This window comes from Candoia aspera, chromosome 8 (assembly GCF_035149785.1).
Source record: "Candoia aspera isolate rCanAsp1 chromosome 8, rCanAsp1.hap2, whole genome shotgun sequence".
In the NCBI taxonomy this organism is placed as follows: Eukaryota; Metazoa; Chordata; class Lepidosauria; order Squamata; family Boidae; genus Candoia; species Candoia aspera.
This window is the reverse complement of record NC_086160.1, coordinates 20,547,790-20,572,526: the sequence shown is the minus strand read 5'-3', so window position 1 is coordinate 20,572,526 and position 24,737 is coordinate 20,547,790. Positions and strand designations below refer to the sequence as shown.

The window sequence follows — 24,737 nt, the reverse complement described above, 5'->3', positions numbered from 1 at the left end:
AGCAATTGGAGCTCATTGGCTGCAGTGATGGTGCGCGCACCGGTGCTTGTAGCGGTCGCTGCCGCAACGTTGCTGGCCGCGGCCGTCGTGCGGGCCAGGGACCCGGTGAGTTCCGGTGTGGGCGCCGCTCCTTCCTCTCCGCTTCTCAAGCCCTGGGCGGCTCTTCCTTCCTAAATAGGATGGGAGCTTAGTCTGTTGCGGAGCAAGCGGGGAAGTGGAAGGCAGGGGGTGATCTCCCACATGTGAATTCGACTGGGGCAAGGGGGAAGGTGGGAAAGGGCTGGCATTGGCTCAGCCCGGCCGTCTGGGTCCGGGGTTGAAAGTGGGTGGAAGTTTCGGAGCTGGTAAGAGTTTAGCTGTTGTGGCTGGGTGCCGTGCATGCCACAACGGAAATCGAGAGCAGCTTACAGGAGCCGAAGCAAACCTTGCTGGAAACGAGTTGTCCTAGGAATGAAAACACCAGTGCATTTTTTTAAAGAAAGAGCCCAGAGACACGGTTAGTTCCAGATTTACCCGTACTTAGAAAAGACTGACTGAAATTAGTGGGATACAGTTGATTGCAGTCACTCATTTCAGAGGCTCTGCTCTGACCTAGGCAACCTTGGCCCGGTGGAAAAGGCACTTAGGGTCAGAATGCTTTAGGACCGGGAGACCCTGCAGCTCTAGCCTAGAAGTTAAAAAAAAAAGTGTTCTGGGAGGAGGTAGTGGGAAACTACTACCATGTTGTTGCTGGGAAAATACTGACCTGCGCCTAGTCACCAGCTGTGGAGAACTGAAAGAGCCCAGCTGATCCTTTAGATAGGGAAGGAGGTGATAGTTCACCAGAGAATAGGTTCATGTGAAAAATCAGATATTTTTATTAGAAGGTTGTTGGTAGAAGACAAGCTAGATACCATAGATTTGAGACAGTATAGACCAGCTTGATGCTCCTGAAGTAGGGTGCAGTAACAACTTCTTTCCAGGCCAAAGCTATGGCATTAATCTCAGATTTATTAAAGCATGCCAATTATTTCCGATTATGTGAAAGTCCTAACATGTTCAAAGAGCATGACAGTTAAACTTGCGATGGTTTTATGATTCACAAAAAATCCTATTTTATCTTTGGTACTGGCAATATTGTCAGGGTGGTTCTGACAGTAACATTTTGGCTTGAAATACCAACAAAATAATGGCCTATGTGGGAGTGCATGAAGCTTCTCTGTGTGTCCTTTTTCAGCAGGAGCCAACTGCAGTCTCTTTTGTTTTATCTCCTGCCATTAACCATAGTTCCACAGATCAGGTGAATTGGGACAGTATTTAATGAAGAGTTCTTGGCTTGTTTTCTTGCACTTGAAAACAGAGGAGCAAATGATCAGTTTATGAAGCAAACATATAGTCTTCTATACATATATCAAAGGAAGGATCTGAGTAACCTCAGACTTAGTGAGACTGTAAATTTTAGACACATCTTTGAGCTTGCTGCGTTTCTCTGTATCTTTTGGAAAAATGAAATAGTGCCTTGATAATTCATTTCCTGGCATGATCTTATTTGAGATGTATTTCCATTATTTTTGCAACAGATAACTTCTGACGTACTTAGAATATTGCTTTATCTGCCTGCTGCTTGCTTAGCTAGTCTCTTTCTGTTTTTATATCCATTAATACATTGCTTCTTGAATAAATAATATACAGAGTTTTGCTAACCTACGTAGAATCATTCATAAAAGATTCATGGACCATATATAAAATTGGAGATGTTCCTGCTATGAAGAATTGCTTGTCTTTTAGAACATAGATGCCAAACCTCCATCCCATGAATGTAATCTAGTTTCTGGGGCAGCACATTGGAGTTTCAAGTGAAGTGCCTTCCCCTTCTTCCAAGACCCCTCTTTTTCCTGTTATTTGCAGCAAAATCCACATTTGCTAAAGCTGGTATGCCTACAAACACAGCTCTATGGTTTGGTCATAGAAATTCAGCTTTGACATTATTGAAAATTCCATGGATGGATGTTTTTAAAAACAAGTGTTCAAAAACATAATAACTTTCTTGGCCATCATTACCTTCCCTGATGGCAGAAGACAGGAGGTGCCCACAATTGACGAGAACTGTATGCAGATTCCCTGACTGGGGTGCTTGTAAGCAAGACCTGCTGGAAATGAGAGGAGAAGAAAGCAGTTATTTCTTTGGGTCATTTCTTGTTCCAAAATAAAGACTACTTAACCAATGTACAACCTTTTAAGGAAGAATTTATTGTACCACTGCCTCCAGTTCTTTTTTTTTTTTCATTTTATGTTGTTACTTCTGCAATGTTGAAGCAATAACTGCTTTGTACCCTTTTTAATAAACATGCACATTACCTTTGCCATAAGAGTTGGCCTGATTATGCAGAGTTTCTCAACACTGTAAAATTCCCATCCTAACATATTTTTGGGTGCAGCACCCCAAACTGAATTTCTGCATTTCTCTTAATTGAAGTGGGTCATGGAATGGGAAGATTACAACACTACTGTGTGACATTGAGTCACATAGAAAGTTGTATTTCAGTGCTCATAACTGAAGAAATGTTTGGCCTGCGGAGACAAGACTCACTGGGCTGATTTTGTTTTCTCACGGAAGAGAAAGCAAACAAGATTCTTTTATGGGTATTTGTTTGATTTTTTTTATGTTTACTGGTTTGCCTGAAAAACAAATTATTCTAACTAACCATAATGTTGGCATTGAATGAATCTAGCACATGCCAAAAAAGGTTGCCTTTTATTTTTTGTAATTTAAATTAATTTGAGTTGTATCTGGAGTCAGGGAACACTAGCTAATTTTGCAGAACAGATCTAGAACAAGCTAATGATGCTAGCTTTAAAAAAGAACATCAAAAACTATTGTTTAAACAAGAAGAGCCTGTTGGCTTCAGAAGATCTGGACTTCGTGTATTTATTCCAGCCTGCAAGTGATTGGGATAGTTGTACTCCATAGTATTTGGAAGGCTATAGTTGTTTATCCCTGTTTAAACCAATTAGAATTCTCCAAACCCACAGATAACAGAGCTCTTACTAATTTATGACCAGAATTGCTTGTTTCCAACCTTCTCTTCAACTACTGAAGGTCAAAAAAGAAAGCTTTCAGAACTTCAAAGGTTTCCAGTGCTTTACGCATATTAACATTTGGTTCAGTGGTGTGCCTGAATTAGTCCACCACATCATAGAGTGAAAAGCTTCCCAATTTAACATTGTTTTATAACATCCAATATCCATTACTATATTTAAAGCCTTATCTTGTGCACCAACAAGGAACGGTTTTGTAGCACAAAGTAAAGTATGCCGAGGCCTGTGTGATTTAATTCTTGTGCTGTTTGTAGGATGGAACCTTGGTTTTATTTTTATTTTTTTTCCTATTACAACAGCAAAAATTCCAAGGGCCCTGTAAATGTTTTCCCCTTCGCTGTTGTAAAAATGCAACTTCTTAAAAAGGCTTTAATCTTATTTTCTAGTATGCCGAAGACTGCAAAATACATGAATATCCTCCAGCTGGACCAACGTAGGTAACTTACTAACAACTCTTCCGATACTCACAGATGTAAAAAGAAACTGTTTTTCTCACAAATTTAGTTAGATAGGAATTTTGAATGGTTTGCGCTGCACCAGAATTGTGATAGTTCTACAAAGAAAATTAGGATCATCTTGTATTGCATTAATAAACATACCTTATAATGTTACAGAAAATGATGTTACTTTATCCATCAATGATCAGGCTTCAGCTAGAACATTTTCCTCTATTTTAATCTGTTGTGTTTTGCTTTTCTAAGAAATTATTTTATCCTGGGAAGTAGAGTGCAGATTAGAGTAGATGTAGACATCTGGTAGTCTTTATGATGAATTGGGCTTTAACTCAAAGAGGTGCCATCTGGCAAATGGTCACACATTCTAGGAGTTGTGGTCCAAAGTATCTGTCACAAATCAAGTTGTTTACCATGGAAGTAGGGGACAGTGACAAAAGTATAAGACAGCCTTCCCTAATCTAAGGGCTATCAGATGGAACGGATTTCAGTTCCCAAACCTTTTAGCCAACATGTCCAAAGATCTTACTAGCCAGGAATTTTGTAAGTTTTAACTTCAGAGTATTTGGAAAGTATATGATGATGGATTTAGAGAATATGAATTGAAGGTATTTTTTCTAGTTAATTCTCTTTAGAAATAGTAAAGGGTTTCTGCAAGCAAGACCGAGAACAGTATTTGTCTGTTCCGATACAAATTAGGGAAATCACTACAAGTTTCATATAAGATGCACCTGTGTCAAATATTGGTGGATTAAAACTAGATAAGACAACTAAAATAATTGGAACAACATTATCAGAAATAACAGAACAAAAGTTAGCAGTTGGTATGTAACAATTTCATTAGGAAATTTATGGAAATTGGCCATTTTTCAGGTATAAAGGAACAATTCCTGATTATATCATAAACCTCGACCTGCCACCCAGTAAGAGATGGGTCCAGCTGGCACTCGACAAAACAGCTGAGGTAAGGAACTTACCAGAAGGGAATTAAGCATCTTCATTTTCGCTGAGGAAATTATGATTTAATTAATTTGAATATCCTTGATGTTAAAACTGCCAAAAATGTTAAAGAAAATTGGAAGCTGCTACTTTTTCATTTTCTTCTGCACTTTTGGCCTTTTCTTTGTTTTTTTCCTTCTCTTTATATTCTTGTTAGCTTTTATTTGTTTCTTTAAATTTTTAAATAAAAATTATATGAAGGAAAAAAATGCCAAAATGTTTTAAATCGTGTAAGGGAAAAATTGTACACTGTTTTTGCACATTAAAGTCAGGCCGGTTGATAAATTGGCATTTATGATCAGTCAGCTAGAACATCCTTCTCCATTTTGGCCCAGTCAAGTGGGCCTGTTAGTTAGTGATTCTAGATATTCAGTGTATCTGCAGGTCACCTAGTGGGAAAAGTGAGAAGGGAGTCTAATCTTATCTAGATTAGCATTCTAATATATGTAGTTCAGCTTGTTGGAGTGCAAATGAATTTCATGCTGAGTTGGATTTGGAAATCTGTAGAATGAGAGTGCAAGTGGGAGTAAGTTTCTAGAGATTGCCTCATCACAATATTACAAAAGAGGCAAGTATAGAGTAAGTATAACCAGGCAGTAAAATCAGGGCGCCTTCCTAAACTGTCCCTTGCATCCTCATTGTCACTAGCCAAGTTGAAATGGGTCAGTGAAGGATGCTCAGCAGTGTGAATAGTTTCCCAGTTCAAAGCTTGTCTCCTTATACAAAGCGAAGGTTCAAAATGCCCGTGTAAGAATAGATTATCAGTCTTGTAAACTGTCTGATGTACATTCATTTTGCAGTTCTTGATAACGTTTGATATGTTTCCACCTAATTGGATCTTGCATTCCATTCCACTGACATAGCTTAATTTCTTGCCTTTTTTTTTACACCCTTGTAGTTAAAGACTGTAATAAAGGCTATTAAAGTTATTGTATCTACATTCATCCATAGTGGAAAATTCATGGCATCTTTGGACTCAATATTAGTGAGTATATTTTCGGTGTTCAATATGGGAAAGAAATTAAACCAGTTGGCTGAACTTTCATCCAAGTGTAACATTCTAGCCACTACTGATGAACCAAAGACCAGAGCAGTGGGTGGAGACACACAACAGCTACACATGTGACCTGTTTAAGAATATAAACTCAGGCAGTAGGCATACTCACCCCCCAAAAAATAAAACTACATTTTGACTCAATCCAATGGTTTTTTAATGACTCCAGTAGGTTTTCCATGCTGTATCAGTGTACATGGCTCATTAGCATCATAATTTTGCTAACTCTTGCGTGGAATATAAACGAACTATCCTGTCTGACTACCTGTTGGGGCATTATACCAGCAAACAATAGTGCTCCCAGGTTTCAGTCTTCCCTGGCCCAACCTAGAGTAGTCTATGTGCGCTATACAACAAAGCTACATCGTTTTCTTACTGAGACACAAAAGTGAAACGTATTATGGACAATTCCATTGGTGAGCTGTAGATTCTGTTGCACGCCAAAGTGTTCTGGGGGGTGTGTGGGTAGATTTAGAAAAATGCATGAAAAATAATAATGTGGATTAATTGGAACTCTTCTGAGAATCTGGTCAACAGTAGAGAATCTTCCCACCTGTAACTCCTCAAAATATTTTTTTCAAATCTCCTTGAACATTTTACGATTCAAAATGTTGATGTTATTCCAATATTTTAATGTGGGTTCTCTAACTGGATTTTCCAGCTTTCATTGGTTTCAGTACAACTTACTGTGGAATTAGAAGGAATTGTCTATTTGATTCATTTTAAAACATAAGCTTTGATTATTTATCGAATTTATATTTGATTATTTATTTATCCAATTTATATAGCTGCCCGTCTCACAAAACTCTTACCCAGAGTAAGTGACTCTGGGTGGCTTACAACAAAGCCAAAACAATAAATACTTAAAACCATTATTATTAATTATAAAAAAAAACATTAAAACTATAAAAACAGCTAAAAACAAACACAAACAAAGAGTAGCCGAAGGGATGTATGTTCATTTATTTATTTTCTGTCCCGCCTTTATTATTTTTATAAATAATTCGAGGAGGCAAACATACCTAGTACTCCTTCCTGCTCCTATTTTCCCCACAACAACAACCCTGTGAGGTGGGTTGGGCTGAGAGTGACTGGCCCAAGGTCACCCAGCCGGCTTTCAGGCCTAAGGCAGGACTAGAACTCTCAGTCTCCTGGTTTCTAGCCTGGTGCCTCAACCACTAGACGAAACTAGTTCATGATTATTATCCGATGATTATTTGATTATCTCATCCATTATCATTACTGCACTCCAGCATGTGCAGTGCTATGAGAGTGACTGGGTGATACTGAAGGAAGAACAGCAAAAGGAAACATAAATTGGGCAAGCCCAGTATGACATTTAAGTTGCATACTTGGTCATTTGGCTCCTTGTATTTAGCAGTCACAAACTATTCTCTTCCATTTACCTACTGTGACATTTTCTTTTGAAACAGAAATGAAGCTCTTACTAAAGCAATGCAAGACATTACTTTATAACAATTATGCTTTATTGTTGATTTGGGATGGTCTTCAGTTGACTTGCTGGGTTCAAAGAAAAAGAACCATGTAGAATTTAGAACCTTGCCCCAATTTTGATTTCCCAGAAATAAAGTGTTTTCATATGTCTTTGGTTGACTTATCCTTAAAAGTCCATCACCAAATGGCTGTCTTCACTGTCTTCTACAAGAGTTTATTTTTCCTATTCTTTTTCATCCTTGCTTCTGTGAACATTTTGCATGAACTCAGATATTGCACTTGATGAAACATTAATAAAAGTAGGAGGTATTGGAGTTTGTAAATTTTCAACAATCCAGCTTTTCTGAAATACCACAGTGTTGGTCTTTGTTCTTACTATACATTGTTTAAAGAAGATTAGATAGATAGATAGATAGATAGATAGATAGATAGATAGATAGATAGATAGATAAAAATAATAACTGCAGTACCTCCATCATTATATGAAATTAGATTATTTGAGTGGCTCCTTAGATTTTATAACTTGGTTTTCTTATACCAGGATAGGCTACCTTTTGATGAGTGGCGGTTGTGCTTAACTTTCGAAATGGTCTAAGAGCTGCAGTGGGCAAGCAGAAATACATTAGGGGTAGAAGAATATTACACATATGGCAAGGGTTAGGGTTTTTTAATGTTTGGTGAATGGATTGAGGAGGGATCATTGGTTTGTATTTGTGTTAAGCTTATTTTAGCTTAGGGTACAGTGTTTGTGTTTCTTGCCTGAACCTGTGAGACAACATCACGTGCCTTTCATCGGTAGAATAGCAGCTACAGAAAAATATAACCAGGAGCCACAAGCTGTCGACGCCCAGGTTACACCGAATGAAATAATTGGGGCTTAAAGAAATAAAATTGATTTTAAAAAAGAGCATACATTGTTATAATTTTCAGAGTCTAACTAATTCATTATTTCCTTTTAGGCTTGGTTAGGCTCTACCCTTCCATATCCTTTCAACGAAGAAATAAAAGGAATTGCTACTGCTATTGATGTTCCATTAGGTAATTTCCATTTCCTTGTAGTATCTGACTTTCAAATATATAACTTCCTTTGTTGCCACTGAATGTTTTAGCTACTCCAGCAAAATGTGCTGAGGTTCCCGTAAGCGCATGGAACTTCAGTGCCCGGGAGCGCAGTCCGCACGCACTAGGAAATATGCATAAAACCAGATCTTAGTTCAAATGGAGGGATGCTCGTTCTCTGTGTTACTTCCATTAAATATCAGTCAGTCCAGTAGAGTTGACTGTAACTCTCACATTTGCATAATACCTTCACTAATTTGCACACAGGAAGCATAATGTCTGAAGCAGGGTTTAACCTGATGTACTGTGATCTCCTTTATCCTGTAACCTTTTTCCTAATTTTACAGAAATTGCAAAATCGGGTATTCAGAAAGTCATGTTAGCTCTATTATGTTAATTTGGGAACAAAGGCAAATTAAAAGTAACATCAAGCAAGAAGGTTTGTAAATTCTTTCTATAGGCAGCTAAATACCATATGAGATGGCATCTTTTGTGGCTTCTGATGATTCTCCAAGTTAGAGAAAGGGGTAGAATAGGTTTCTTGTATGCCTTTTCAAGGTTTTTGGTGGTATGTAAGTTATTCTTTGCTGTTACTTTGCTTCCTGCAGTCTAGAGTCACCTGTGATTAGTGTCAAGTTACGTTTTTTGTTTTTGTCTGTGCCCACTTTGCCTGTCTGTTTTATTGACAATTTAATGGTCTCTGTTTCCTTCTGCTCCCCTACTGTACAGGTGATGTTGTTGCATTCAACATCTTCTATGAGATCTTCACTGTGTGTACATCCATAATAGCTGAAGACAAAACAGGTAGGCAATGCATAGCTGTTCTAATGTCATTTGAGAATAGTAATACACTAAATATTAATGTATTATTATTAAAGAGTCCCCCTTTGGGGGAGATGGGTGGTGACAGAAATTTGAAATATAAATAAATAAATAAAAATTATTAGTGTATAATAATAATACACTGGTTCTGTGCCCAGGCCTAGGGCCCTATAACCATCAATAGCGATATCTTCCTTGGCTGCTATGTATTTTAATTTTTGTATTTATGAAGAGAATTTGTGTTTAATTTATTTTAAGATTGTTCGCCACTCAGAGTCACTTGCTGAGATGGTTAGCCACTACAAATTGAATAAATAAATAATGATTAAATGGCTTTTCTCTTCAAATTCTTTTTTCCCCCCCTTTTCAACCAGGAAAGCTATACCATGCCAGAAATCTTGATTTTGGACTGTTTCTTGGGTATGTAGTAGTTGCAAGATTATATGCCCCCCCCTTTTTTTTAACACATTCAAAGTTAAAGAATGGAATATTTTCCTCTCAGTGCTGAGTTTGTTAGTTGCCTTTTTGGAAATTTCTTTTCATAGAAAATGCAATCTTTACCATGCCACTTTATACCTCTTTTTGAATGTTAATGTTCTTTCTGTCTTCAGCATAGTGATGTTTTCCATTTTTCTTTAAGGCCATGTCTTGCTGAAATTCCTTGAAGATAAATCTCCCATTTCTATCTGACCTGGAGTTACGGGTTGATTTGTGTTTTAGGCCCCGCATATAGCCCAGAATTTGAGATCTAATAGCAAAAATGTCAGCGCAAGTACATGTAATTTCAAGAATGCTGCTAGCAAGGATAATCAAGTTATCATCTACTTAATGCTGGGTGTAAAACTGGAAGGTCACCATAAATTTACAGTATCTCTTATCTGCATATGTACTTTTTGTCTTTTAATTTGTAATGTATTTTCATCCTGTTTTGTCTTGATCTTCACAACTGACGAGGTACTAGGGATTCTTGGTTTTTCTTACCAGTGTTAGCCAAAGCTTTATGTTCTATATAGCATAGAAGAATCTTACGATTTAGTGCTTGGAGTAAAATTCAGTGGGTGTCAATGAAAAGCCAGACTGAATGAGATGGGGAAGCTGACAATGTAGGCAAACTTTTCCATTTCTATTAAGACAGGTGTTACCCTTGTTACACTAGTGGGGAAAACAAAATGACAAGCACATGCTATTCTACATAGTAATCCTTCATCTCATTTCTCAATGAGTTGCCCCTGAGGATCCCTTTTTACTGCAAATAGGTGCCTTTGTATGATATGGATGGAAACTGTTCAGGTCTATTTTCAAGCAAAATGACATGATCTGCCAAAACAAAATCAGCTAATCTCCAACTTTAAATATCTATTGGCTGAAAAATAACACACCAAAGAAAGTGTGTGTGTGTGCGCGTCTATGCATGCATGCATGCAAATAATCAGTGAGGTAGAAGGTTGCATTGCTTTGGGTTTTTTTAAATATAGAAACCTTGACAAACTGGACAAGTTGTTGAATACATGTTATATTGATAAGAACCCATTCAAAACATCAAGATGGTGGCTAGAGTGACACATTAAGACTAAGGAGGACTAAGTTCAAATCCTAATTCAGGCATGAAGGTCAGTGGTGATGTTGATGAATTACAGTCTCCCGGCTGATAGGATAGAAGAAGAATTTTATAGACCCTGGATCCTCTGCTATTAACACTGAATGCACTATTTATGAACCAAGGAACTTTAGAAGGAAGATTATTGTGTGTTATTTCTGAATTAAGATTTATTAGAAAATTTAGCTTGATCATCCTGTTGAGAAGATTGACAGGAGGGGATACTCTCATAAAGAAGCATGGGGTGTAGCCAGCAAATACTGACTGATCTAGGGGTTTTGCTATAGCCTTCTACCTGAGAGAAGAAAAGCTCCAATTTCCATAGTTTACATAATCCGCACAAGTTGCAGGATCAGCAAAATTTTCACCAAAAGGTAAAATTCAGATATTTTTGTGTAATCCTTTTTAAGTGAGCGCATACACTAAACTAAATATTAGGCTTTTCTATAGAAGGAAGCTGCCAGAAAGGACTCCACTTAGTTTTAAATATATATTTATTTCTTATATTTAAAACTTTTTTCTCCCATGTAGGTGGGATATACGAAATAGTTCCTGGAGTACAACGCAAAAGCTGAAGCGATTGATGGTGTCACTGGATTTTCAGAAAAACAATAAAACAGTGTTTAAGTCTGCAAATTTTGCTGGCTATGTGGGAGTGATATCTGGAGTTAAACAAGTAGGTGTCCCTTCATTTATATAATGAAAATTGCATTCTGATCTTAATAATACAGAAAGATCATAATTGATTACTCACAACCTGAACATCCTAAAACTCGGGCAGGCACATGCCTGGTTCGTCTTCCTTGCAAGTCAGAGGAACAGAATAGAACCTTTCGCTTCTGCGTTACTGGCAGCCAAAACCTGCTGCCTAACTTGAAAGTGACAAACCACAAAGTGTGCAAACTTCAGCTAGCCTGAAAATCAGGATCCACCATTGTTTTGCCTGTTTAAGTGTTGCAACATACATAAAAATTGATCGTGTCACCTTTCCTGTGTGAGTCCTACAACTGTAATTTGGAGCAAAACAAACATGACCTGTTACATGACCTGAGAGATGAACAGATTCATCTTGGCGTAAAGCTTTCTTGGGTTAGCATCCTTTTTGTTATGTGCATAAAGTATGTTTATCTGGCAGATAGATTGATTGGAAATGAAATTTTTATTTTGCAAGTTTCTACAATCCAGGCTGCCCCTGGAAGTGCCTCATGCCCAAGCTTGGAGAGAAAATAAAATAGTCAACCTCAGCTTAGTGTTCTACAGATATTTTGGCTTCAGCTCCATGTTCTGTGGTTTGGGCAGTGAGATGGAAAAATGGCTCAGTTGTTGAATATTCCTCTAAATGTGAGAGGTTTCCTCCAAATTCACTTTTCTTATTGAATCAAAAACACCCTTCACTGTTCTAAGGAATTATTTAAATGAGTACTTTTGAAAGAAACATGTTACGAAGTTCTCAAATTCTCTGTTTTTTTTCTCTGCTCTTGTCCTACTGGTGTAACAAATCTCAGAATAGTTGCTAATGAGTTAGGGCTGCAATCATTTTGCAGCCCCCTTGAAGGTACTGTGAGGCTCAAGGATCTGTCCTCTGTCATGTGAATAGTTGCAGTCACAGGTTATTGATTCAAGTTTATTGATGGTTTGGGATTAGCACATTCTTCAAATCGTGAACTTGCAAACCATGGCTTTGGGTTTTGTGCAGATGAGCCAGTTTTGGCTTACTAGTGAACCACTGTTAAATAAGACATGACTTAGTGAAGTGTGTTAATCCAGCCACTCTCTTGCACAGAAACATGTAATAAAAGTTATATTCACACAATATGCTAAACCATGATTTGCTTAAGAATTTAAGGAACCCTCATTGGCTGGGCTCACACATCAAGCTAAGTCATAAACTATGGTTTAGAATTCATTGAGGCTGGGTTCACATAGTACATTTGGTTGTAAACCAGCATCCACATTATGGTTTAGTGTATTGTGTGGAAGGTTATGTACACAGTCATGGTGAACTGTGGTTTGTTTAGTTGTGCTTCATTGTATAATTCATAATTGATTGGGTTTGTGCATCACTGCAAGATATAAGTCATTGTTTACAATCATGAAGATGGATTCACACATTTTGTGCCAGATCCAAGGATCACATGATAGTTATAGTGTATGCAAACAGTGGAGCCCAAAGCTATATAATCAGTCATGTTGTACTCCTTTATGGAAGAATCTGTATTAGATATGAAAGAATTTGTTTTCTAACTATTAGAAATAAATTCACTTTATTCAAGTATTAAACTGCATTAATCGGCTTCTGTTTTAGGGCATTTTTACTTTAACCATGAATGAGCGATTCAGTCTTGATGGAGGTTACATTGGTGAGTACCCCTAATGAACTGTTCTTGTCTGAAAAAGGGAAAATATCAAGAGAGAATCATTTTATTAAGAGCTTATTCCCAAACCCCTCGGATTATCAGTTACATCTAATCTTGGCATCAAACGAAGAAAAGTAGCATTGGGTTAAGATGCACAATATGAGGTATAGTTGACTAGAATTGATGTTCTTCTACTTTGTGTCTCTTGCAGGAATCTTTGAGTGGCTTCTTGGCAAGAGGGATGGTTGGTGGATGGGTTTCCTCACCAGAACTGTGTTGGAAAACAGCACAAGGTAACATGTCAGATGCTTAAGCAGTTCAGAATAATGAATTTGTTTGTAACTGCTGTAAAAATGATTGGAAGCTGCTATTTTCCTTTTTCTACCTGCAGCATCTTTTCTACTTTTCATCTTTTCTCTTTCTTTTTTAATTTCAGTCTATATACTTTCATGTTTAGCTTTTACTTATGTGAAAATCTTTAATAGAAATTATTTTGAAAAAGATGCTTAAGCAGTTCATCAGCAGATGCAACTGTATATTGGTGTTGCAACTGATGCTGCTTTCTTTACATTTTTGTAAAGTCCTTGTTAATCATGTGGGTTTTTGGAACCATCTTTTTCCAAAAAGTAGAGCAGGCACACAAGATATATTGTGAATCATTTCCCTTATGTAGGTAATGACTGAGTACCATCAACTTGTTGTCAAATCCTAGCAACCACATAGATAGATTTTCTCCATGACAATATGTCCCTAACCTGATCTTTCAGGTTGCATTCATTACCACTGTAATTAAATCCATCAGCCTTGCTGCTAGTCTTCCTCCTCCTCTTTCCTCCCACCTTTCCCAGCATTGGAGCCTTCTCCAGAGAGCTGGGTCTTCACATAATGTGTCCAAAGTAGGATAATTTGAGCCTGGTAATTTTTGCCTTGAGGGAGAACTTTGGGTTGATTTGTTTGACGATCCATTTGTTTGTTTTCTCAGCTGTCTGTGGTATTCTCAGGAGTCTTCTCAAACACCAAAGTTCAAAAGTGTCAGTACTCTTCCTACTGTGCTTCTATAAAGTCAAACTTTCACTTCCATAGAGTGTCACAGAGAATGTCATGATTTGCAGAATCCTGATCTTTGTAGGTATAATCACATAATTGCATTTAAATATCTTTTCCAAGGGCTTCATGGGTGCCCAGCACATGCTAGTCTGCAGCATATTTCTTGACTGCTTGTTCCTTGACGGTTGATGGTTGATCCTAAAAGGCAGAAGCTATTCACCACTTCAATATCTTCATTTGTTCTACCAATTGTCATTAGTTTGGTCATCTTTATATATAATTTTAGTCCCTTTTTTTCTTTTTATTATGCTTCTTGACTTTTATTACTGGAGCTGGTAGATTCTTTGCATTTTTGGCTATCAGGGTAGTATCATCAGCATAGCACAGGTTATTGATGTTTCTTCCTCCAATTTTAAAACCACAGTCATTTTCTTCCAATCCAGCTTCCCTTAATATATATTCAGCATATAGGTTGAATAAATAAGGGGAGAGTATATGGCCTTGTCACACCCCTTTGCTAACCTGTCCATAATGTGGCTTCCTGACCTGTATATATAGGTTGTGAGGACAATGAGATATTCTGGGATTCTCATTTTTCTGAGCACATTCCACAGCTTGATGTGAGCAACACAATTAAAGGCCCTTCTATAATCAATGAAGCACATAGTGACTTATTTTTGGTATTCGGCTTTCTCAGTTATCTAGCGTACATCAGCAATAATGTATTGTGTTCCTCAGACTTTTCTAAAGCGAGCTTGAACATCTGGCCTCTCTTTTTCCATGTAGGGCTATAATCTGTGCTGGATGATCCTAAGCTTTATTTTGCTAGCATGTAAATGTAGATAACTATACGCTGATTTATTTTTAGGAAAATAGAGAACACAGTCCGACACGTCAAGGTTGGCTTGAGCCCTATTTTCTGACTTGTAAACAATCACATGTTGATTGTGTGGTCAAACTCTACTTCTTATCATGACTGATCTTCATTGCTGCCTCTGAATAGCAAATATAATTGTTTCTCACAGAAGTAGGCAAGAATAGGAGGAATCTTCTTTTCCATTATTGATTAGGCCGCCACAATGGAGGCAGGTTTTGGTCATAGGAGCTCTAGTACCTGATGGACTAGAGGAAGTGTTGTAACTTAAAGAGAAGTTACTATTTGTATCCCTTGTGGCTTTCCTAGCATCAGTTGCCAGGGTCTGATTCTTCTTAAATTAGCCTTGTCCTACCTCTGTTCTCCAGATACATAAAATTACCGTTTCTAGAATTGACGCTGAGAATAGCTAATACATCTGGTAGATACTGAGTTTGGGAAAGCTACCTAAAGCATTTCAATTTCTCTTTGCTTCTCTTTGCCTGTTTTCTTGGGAACAACACAATGCAACTGACCTTTGCTGTTCCTTTGTCTCTTGCAGTAGAACAGTATGTCTCCATCCATTCATTCTTATACTCTACTCTGTATGGTACATTTCCAAACTAGTCAGAGATTGCTATTCCCTTGGGAATATGCATCTCTTCTCTCCCCACTGCCTCAAATCATGCCACTGAAACTTGGCAAGGACTAATGACTCAGTAATCACTAGGGCAACCTGTTCCCATTAATTTCTGCTAGGAAAACAAAGAGAAGATCCATTAAACTTCCAGATGGCCTTGGCACTTTCACAGTCTCGTCACCCTGAGCCTTGTGGCTACTGAAAATAACAGGGTGGGGGGAAGTGTAGCCCACCGCCTTGACAAAAATGTTTCCCATTTCTGCTGAACAGGCAGCATTTTGAAAGGTCACCTTTTGCTTGACAGTGTGCATGTCACACCTGCTCCCTGTATTCATTGCATTCTTTGTCTTGTACATAGTTATGAAGATGCAAAGGACAAATTGGCCAACACAAAACTGCTGGCTCCAGTTTACTTCATAATAGGCGGAAACAAAACTGACGAGGGTTGCATTATTACACGTTCTCGAACTGCCGCTTTAGACATTAAGAAGTAAGTATGGTCACTAATGGAACTATATAACTCTTAAAACAGCCATGTTCATGCTTATAATGCAATATAGATGGTTTCAGCCAGTTTTTGCATTTGTTTTCAATCTCATCGCATCAGCTTCTCTGGCAACATTTTTTTTTAAAGAAGAAATGCTTCTAGCTTTTTGAGAGTTCTGGTTGGGATACACTTTTTAGAAATAACTTGAATTCAACCACTAATGTGTTGGAAATATATATCAGGGCACATCTTTGGTTAAAAAAAAAGTTAATATTTATCTTTTATTTCAAGTTTGGATGCAAAGAATGGCATCTGGTATGTTGTAGAAACCAACTATGATCCCTGGAAGCATCCACTTGTTATAGATGACCGGAGACACCCTGCAATGAATTGCTTGAATCAAACAAAACAAGAGGTAATGCTGTGAAGTATGAAAGATAACTATGCAGAGAACTGTTGCTGCTGCTGCTGCTGTTAGTTGCTGTCAAGTCGTTTACGACTCATGGTGACCCTATGTATAGCAGAACAAAATGCTGTTCAGTCTTGCGCCATATGCCCTACTGTTCCAGTGTTTGCATCCATCGTTGCTGTAACTGTATCAATCCATCACACTGAAGGTCTTCCTCTTTTCTGCTGGCCCTTGACTTTACCAAACATGACACCCTTTTCAAGCGATCAAACTTTCCTGAGGATGTGCCCAAAGTATGAGGGTCTAAGCCTAGTTATCTTTGCCTCTAGGGAACATTCTGGTTATATTTCTTCTAAAACTGATTTGTTTGTTCTTCTGGCAGTCCATGGTATTTTCAATTATCTTCGCCAACACCACAATTCAAATGCATCATTTATTCTATCTTCCTTGCAGAGAACTAAAGCCATTAATTTGATTCTCTATGCAAGCTGGTGTCAAGATGGAACCTAGAGCCACCATTACAAGAACAGCTGAGGCTTTGTAACAGTTGTTGCATATAGTTATATAGCCATGCTGATCACAAGACTAAGTTACCTTGTTTTCGGCCTGTTTAACAAACCATGAATGAGCCTCATGGATGCAATCAATATGGTTAGTAGATATAATTTCAGTTCTGCAATTTTGCTAAAATAATTTGAATTTGAATGACACAGTAAACTCTGATTAATCTAAAAAGGTCACAAGCCTAGAGTTATTTAAGTTTATTCTACAGCTGGCAAGTTAGCAACATCTCAGAGCAGATTCTTGAGTCTTCTGTGATGCAGTAATCATGCAGGATGAGAAATTTGCTGCTGTTATCAGAGATTAGTTAATGGTATTCTGTACTACAGCTGTTCTAAATATTGGAACACAGCTTTTATTTGTTCTTGGTTTCAGTTTTTATTCTTCCTTCCTTCCCAGAAAATCTCATTACCAGCTTTGTACAATGTTCTCTCCACAAAGCCTGTCCTCAACAAGGTAATTTTTCTTTAACTACTTGTTTGATGCATCCTAAAAGAATCATATTCAGCCTTGTCTATCAGCCTTTGAATTGTCCCAATTGCTTTTAATCTAAATATTGTTTTTGAGCACTTTGGTTCTGCTTAACCCATGAAGTCATGGTAGCTGAATGGGAGACAGCAGAGCTTGTCTTCTAAACTCGGGCAGTAAATTATTTGCAGCTGGAGGCACATTTTTCCTTTTTTTTTTTTGGTAGCCACAGAGCTCAGGGACTGTTGAAGAGGCAGGATGTAGTTTCATGCTTTTTTTTTTTGGCTCACTTCTTTGTGTGTATGTGTGTTTTATATGAAGAATCACATTGGTTTAGGTCAATGATTGTCACTTAATTTCACATGGAGAAGTCAGTATAAGGGACTCAAAAGTTTTGAAACTGTTTCTCCAGCTGCAGTGTGTGTGTTCTTTGCCTTGAAAGCTGGGTGACTGGTGGCCATGCATGCTTTCAGCCAAAGATCACTGTAATCCACTATTTTACTACTGTACCATTTTTGGGGTGCAGATGACCACTGAAAGCCCCCTGTGAGCAACTCTTTTCCTCCAGGAGGTAAAGCTAGGCTACAGAAGTCTTCTCTGGATGACTCAGATAATCTTCACTCTGAATCCTGCTGAATGTATAGACCAAGTGTTTCTGACCTGTTGAAGTCCAGACATTGTGAAGTTGCCAAGGTTGAGAAACACTGGTATAGACAATCTCTTTGAGGTGGTGCAGAGATCACTTTTTTGTTTTTTGTTTTTTGCCATTGTGATAAGTTCTACTTTTCGCAAAGACACAAATGCCACAAATCCAGCTGGGTTTGTGTTCAGTTGTTAGTCACTTTTGACTTTTTGTGATATGATGGATGTCACTTCCCTAGCATTGTCTGGCCAGCACTGTTCTTTGAATTCATGTAAGCTCATGTAAAGGCAAGCAAATCTTCACAGTTTCCCTTAACGTTTCTAATTTTAACTCAAAGTGCATCTGGCCCAAGAACATGATTTCTTTTTACCAAGAAGTAAAAACTAGGCATTAGGCTCAACTGTGACTGTAAGCCAAGTGTGGCATGAAAGCATATTTAAATCAAGGCCTTGTTGCGTGGCAAATTAGGTATACATTCATTTGATGTTCAGCCTATCTTGATAACCAGACATGTACCAAAGCACAACATCCCTAATGTAACATAAGCATTGAGAGGAAGGGATTATTATAGTAGTTGATTTTATCATATTGACCAACTGACATTTTTATATGGAATTTCCCCCCCACCTTGTTTAGTTGACAGTCTCAACCACGCTGCTAGAAGTTTCTGAAGGCCATATAGAGACTTACCTGAGGGAATGTCCAGACCCCTGTAGTCCCTGGTGAGGGCCACACAGCCTGCAGAATGCAACTGATGGAAGATGAGTCCTCACTGGGTGAACAGTGGCAGATGTTTTCCACTGCCAAGAGACTCTTCGCTGCAGTGTGTCTCATGAGAAACCTGGATCTAACTGCTTGCAATTCAGTCAGCAAATTAACCCACTCTGCTCTCTAAATGTCTACTTTTCATTGTTATGAAACTTATGAAACGGGGGGTTGGGGCTTCTGCTTCTTCAACTTCTGCTACTGAACATCAGTTGATCCTTGTTTAGACAGTCTTACTAGACGATTTTTTAAGACAAGTGTCTTACTGCACAATTTGTCCTATGCATCTTTACTCAGGAGTTAAGGCCCATTGTATTTGATATAAAAGGGGTGTTTTAGGTAGGTGTGTGTGGGATACAGCTTTAAGAAAAGAGGACAGCTTGGAACTAGTATTGTGCAACCCTGTGAATAGAATTGTGTTTGCTTTCGCCTTTGGCTGCCATCTACCTCAGCACATCAGTGTGTGTGTGTTCCCAGCCTGAAATAATGCTCTGGAGTTCTCACCTCCCTGTGCACATGCACACACTTCCACCCACTTAAAGGAGGAGAGAGCCAAGAGGAAACCAGCCCTGCCTCAGGGGAATAGCATGGCACTCTTCTGAGGTTGGCAAACATACCTGGAGCTTTCCTGGGTGTTCCTTCTGATGTTCTTCAAGGATTCCCAGTGAGCCCTGCACCTCTTGCTTTCTTCCATCTTCAGCCACAAAGTTAAAACTAAAGTTGCAAATTTGGAACCAGCACCTATGAGGGAAGTGGTGGCAGCCCCACAGAAGTCAGTGGGAAGCCAAGTTGCTGCTTTCCTTAAAGCTTAGTTGGCTAAGATGGGATATGAATAGTAGGAGTTTTGGGCCTTGTGGTGAGGCCAACCATGTTCCTTGCCCTCTGTTGCTGCATCATGTCCTCCGGTTGGATAAGTAGAGAGAATGCCATGCTGAGGCATGTCTGTACATACTGTGCTGTGTGTTCCAGTGCTCTGCCTCACCCTTAGTATCATTTTAGTGATACTATTTGCAAAAAATGTAGAGCCACTACTCCAGGATCATAACACTGAATGTTCAGTTCTGTTAGTTGGTATTAAGAATGTATTAATATATACTTGATAATTTTGCAATTAAAGAGGAATAAACTCTTTTGTGTTGTGTCCTACTTATCAGAGAAAGCAAGTGATATTGCAGTGATAAAGCACTTAATGTGTTGCATCTTTTGAATAAATTTTCCTTTTCTTTCAGTGCTTACTTGTGTAATATTTCTCATAAGTTAATCCTGTGATCCAGCTAATACATGAACCAGTATCATTACTGGGCTGCTTAACAAATTAAACTTGGTACTGTGGAGTCCTTGGTGCTCTGGAGCCTTGTTGTTTTCTTGCAGATGCTTCAGTGTCAGATGGTTGTCACAACAGGCACATAGAGGTAAAGTTTTCATACCATTCAAAAGAGACAATAGAAAAGCTAAAAGACCAGAACACCACCTCGCCAGCAGCCAATACCCAGATATGCAAAGATTAGCACTAGGATTAACACCAGACAAACCGTACACAGTACCCTGATCAAGGAATTAACTTAGTCAATCAACCAAGCAGCAAACATCAGCCCAATCAAGGAACTCCCAAGGAGAGAACAACACCCCCACCAATACAAGCAGTGCAAGCCACTGTGTATAAACTGAAATCAAGGCCTACTCCCTCTTTGTACTGAAGATGTTGCCTAGTCTGGCAATGAAACATCTGCAAGAAAACAAGGCTGAGAGAGAGCAACAGGGACTCCACAGTTCAACCCTGAGCTACAAATATCTTTGATTGGTAAACTTTGTATCTTTTGATCATCTTAAGAAATGGCCCCTTTAAAGCCATCCACACACTTACTTCATTGTTGGGTTTGTTTGGCTATCAGCAAATAATTCTCTTGGTTTGTGTGAAGTTGGAGGAGGGCTGAATACCCCATCAAGCCATCTGTAAATGCTGAAACTTTGAAGATTCTTGCTATCCTGAAGGAAAATTGGCAGTACTTGACACATTGGGGCATTATTCCCCTGGCATGGGAGATTAGCTGAGTGAGGTAATTAGCGTTTGACGCAGAAGAGAGAGCTGTTTGAGGGCTTAATGCCAAATAATCCAGCAGGTGCGTATTAACCCGACACTATCTCATCTGCAATTTTTATTCATTAGTAAGAATTTGCTTCTGCCAAACCTCTTCAAAATGTGTAAGACCATATTTCCATAGCGTGTTTAACTTGTCCTGCTTGCTTGCTTGCTTGCCAGTCTATTGCATTTTACATCCTATTCTTACCATGAGGGTAGGATGTAAAATGAATGCTTATTCTTTGATCTAGTTTTTAAAGATGTGTTGCATCTCATTAAAGTAGGTTGCTAGATCAAGTCTTTTGAGTTGAACCCTATATGAATCCTTTTTAACAGGCAAATAATGTCACATTCCTAGCTGAATGGACAAGGTCATGAACTTAATATTTTTGTATTTGACAGCTGTGCTCAGCCCTGCTCAGTGACTGATAAAATGTGCTTCAGAGTTCAAGGAGCATGAATATAGCATCTTTGCAGTGTCTTAAAGCAGCTCTTCCCAGGATCACATGGCTGCCCACTGCAGCTGCTGTGTAATCCCAGGAAGGGGTGCAGCTGTTAAATTATTGTAGATAAGTGTGACATCTGCATTGATTTGCACTCTAAAACACTTTCGAAATAGACTGAAGTGTTGCACAGCCATTTGTGTTTGTGCATTTATGTGTACATATGAGAGAAGAAAATCAGTATAAAAGTGTTCATCCAGAAGAAAGCAGAGAGTGGCTACTTCAATTAACTTCCCCCCCCCACCCCCAGGAGAAAAATACATTTCACTGAATGATGTTCCTAAAAGTTGTATTTCCTAAGTGAGAAGTGTCATTCTGTACAATAAATTCTCTACACAGTTTCATGACAAAAATTCCGGTTAGATTTCCTAGGATGCTTTTATCTTTGCATTAAGCACACCTAAATCTGATTTCAACATTTCTTACTTTCCCAGGACGTTATTCCATTTCAGCATAATTCCCAGGGCATCTTTACTCTGCAAGCTTAAACTGGCTAAACAGTTTAGTTCAACACAATGCTGAATTATTGACTTAACCATAGCTTGCTAAATTACTAAAACTGGCTTGGCTCACACGTTCTGCTATGCCATAACCCATAGCTTGCAATTCAAACATGCTTAGCAGTCCAAACATGCTAAACCAGCCACAGCCACACCCTTTCCGGCTTAATGCAGTGAGTGAACTCCGCTTTGCCTTGGGATCTGGCAAAGGCTCACGTGCCTAGATAACTCAGTACTTCCAAGGACAGGGGCAAGAACATATATTCTTCTTGGCTTATTTCTTGCCTCCCTCCTCACCCCTGCCCTGCTCCATTACAAAGAAAAACAAATCTGAATTGCCACCATCCCACAAAATTGAAGAGCCTAACTGTACTAGGACAAATTCCTACACGGCTTAATATGGGGTGTGGAAATTACCTCTCTTAATGGGAAGATGCCATTAAAAGGCATAGAGATGTTATCTTCACCACCTCATCTTCCACACTGGCTCCAGCTAAACCAATCTCCACTTGTAGTGCGTAGGACAGTCACGTGAGCCTTTCCAACTTGCAGTCTGCCTAGTACGTTACACTGCACTGGTCCGTCAAGTACATTTTAAATGCATTGAAGAAGGTGGAGCCCATACTGGCTGAGGATGATGGGCAGTGTAGTTCAAGGCCCCAGGAGGCATTTACTGCTAAAAAAGCATCACAGCAGAGTATAGGTGAACCACAGGCTAAATTCAAACCCTCAACCTACATCTAAAGAGAGGTCTCCAGTTACACAAAGCACTGCAATCTGAAGTAATGGAGTTAGTAGGCAAATGACTGGCTTCTCAAGCAATTTTTAGGGACCATACAGAAACATGATAGATCATGGTCTGCTTCAGCACAGTATATTAATAATGAGTGGTGACAGAAATGTGAATAATAAATAAAATAAGCCACAATTGGATGGGTTTGCAAATCTTGCTAAGACCATAGTCAATAAAGTACAATTGCCGGGATAACACTGCACGCTTAATTCATCAGCAAACCTTTATGGCTTTGAAAATTCTTTTTGAGTGATACTGTGGAGGAATTAAAAAATAGTAAATGCAGAGAAACAAAAATAAGAGAAACCGTATGAAAAGGTATTACACTCCATACTGTATGTCAGGGCCTTTTTTGCATTTTGCAGGTAAACATTATGCACTGTAATATACAAATGCACTTTTTTCAATATGGTAAGAAATGAGGGATCAGGCTTCAAAAGTGGGGAATCTTTCCTGCTAAAGAGTGGCTATTTCTTACGGAGTGAGGGGAACCAGTTTAACAGAACACCCACTTCTAGCCTCTGAGGCCAGAATATAAAAAGACCGTTACATAGAATAGACCTTTTCTGGCCCACAGGATCGGGGGGGTGAAAGTGGAGGCTGGAAATCTCATTCTCTCTCTCTCTCAAGGAGTCATTACTGGTCAAAGACAATTGGGCAATGCAAGCCCAAGGAAGCAACCTCCACTGATTTTTATTTAAATTTGATATTGATGAATGAGCTTCCCTCATTCTTCTATCCTGTTACAGAAAGGACTGAACTACTTTGGAAAGCAGTTTTTAGTCTGCAGAATTTAGTCACTTCTGCTGAATGTGCAGTTATTTCCAAATGGGATATGTGAGCTCTCTCTCTTTCTATATATAGATATATATATGCCTGCTTGCTATATATTCACAATACTGCAGGCTGTAAATTGATGTTCAACCTATCTAAACAAGCATCATAATTAGACCCTTTAAGTACCTGAACAGGGCAAAATCCCTTTAGGTACTCCTAGTTACCTAAATTTTGCCCATTGCAGTAAATTCCCAGCCTGGCACCTGCCAAGTGTTTACTACTACAAACCCCACTCTTCCTATTCAACACAGCCCATGGCTAACCTGGCAGCAGTTAGTGCACACTGTAGTGTAACACATGAGTCATGTTGATTTGTAGCAGCAATGATTGATAGGAGAGCATTAGATTGAGGAATGCTGACCTGGTGGCTGGCCAGCCAGTCATGCTAAGCCATAATGTGGAACACACTTTCCAAGAGGATTTATGAGTCTTGAGGCATCATGTTGTGACCCATCATGCTGTGATCCTAACCCTGTTTCTACCTCTCTTGAATGCAGTGCTAATGGCTGGAACTCAATGCTAATTCTCTGGAACTCAGGGAATTTGTCACACATTGCCCATTTATTTCCCTTGATATAGCATGGGTATTAATTCCTCAGTTAAGATGTCAGTTGCACACTTTTAGATGGGTGCATCTTGCAATACTCTGGATCTGTGGTTGTTTTTTTCTCCCAAATCCCTACAAAGAATGTAGGTATTAGTGGAAGACCATGACATTGTTTCCAAACAAATACATGATTTTTTTCTATTGGGTGGAATTTTCTGGCCTTTGATGTTCTTGTTAATTCTCAAGTTTAAGCACAAGCAAATACACATTGTCCTCTCAAGGCAGAAGTATCTGTGCACTTGCATTTCAGAGCGGAGCCAAGACTAAGTAAGAGCACAAGATACAGTTAATACTTAATAGGTTAATCTTCAAAGGTATTCACTCCCCACTTGCAGGGATGTCTGCAGCCACTGCCCTTTTTGCCTTTGCAGTCCTTTGTACATCATGCACCTGAAAAGCAATAGACTTTTAAGCTCCAGTGTTTGATTTTACATGGTGGATCAAACTGTGTTTACAAGGGGAAAATTCAATTATGAGAAATATGACAAGGAAGACATTATTTCAAATATATTCAGCCTGCTTGTAAGGCATCTCAGGTGCTTTCATGGATCAAAAACAGGCATTAGTGCTGTTCTGCACATTCATGGCAAGAATGCAGAATTCATACTGTTGTAACAAAAATAACATTCTCGTTCTTCCAATTTTGGGAACAGAGGACTCAGATTTAGATG

At 38.7% G+C, this 24,737-nt stretch overlaps 1 protein-coding gene across 1 annotated transcript; it reads left to right on the top strand.

The window, feature by feature from the left end:
- On the top strand, nucleotides 1-19,872 carry ASAH1 (N-acylsphingosine amidohydrolase 1). Its single transcript, XM_063309775.1, has 14 exons — nucleotides 1-105; nucleotides 3,465-3,511; nucleotides 4,404-4,494; nucleotides 5,428-5,514; nucleotides 7,998-8,076; nucleotides 8,827-8,901; nucleotides 9,294-9,339; nucleotides 11,048-11,192; nucleotides 12,822-12,876; nucleotides 13,085-13,166; nucleotides 15,772-15,903; nucleotides 16,192-16,315; nucleotides 17,270-17,326; nucleotides 18,618-19,872. The coding sequence occupies exons 1-14, from the start codon at nucleotides 28-30 to the stop codon at nucleotides 18,705-18,707; spliced, it is 1,188 nt and encodes a 395-aa protein (XP_063165845.1). The 5' UTR covers nucleotides 1-27; the 3' UTR covers nucleotides 18,708-19,872.
- The last annotated feature ends 4,865 nt before the right edge of the window (nucleotides 19,873-24,737 follow it).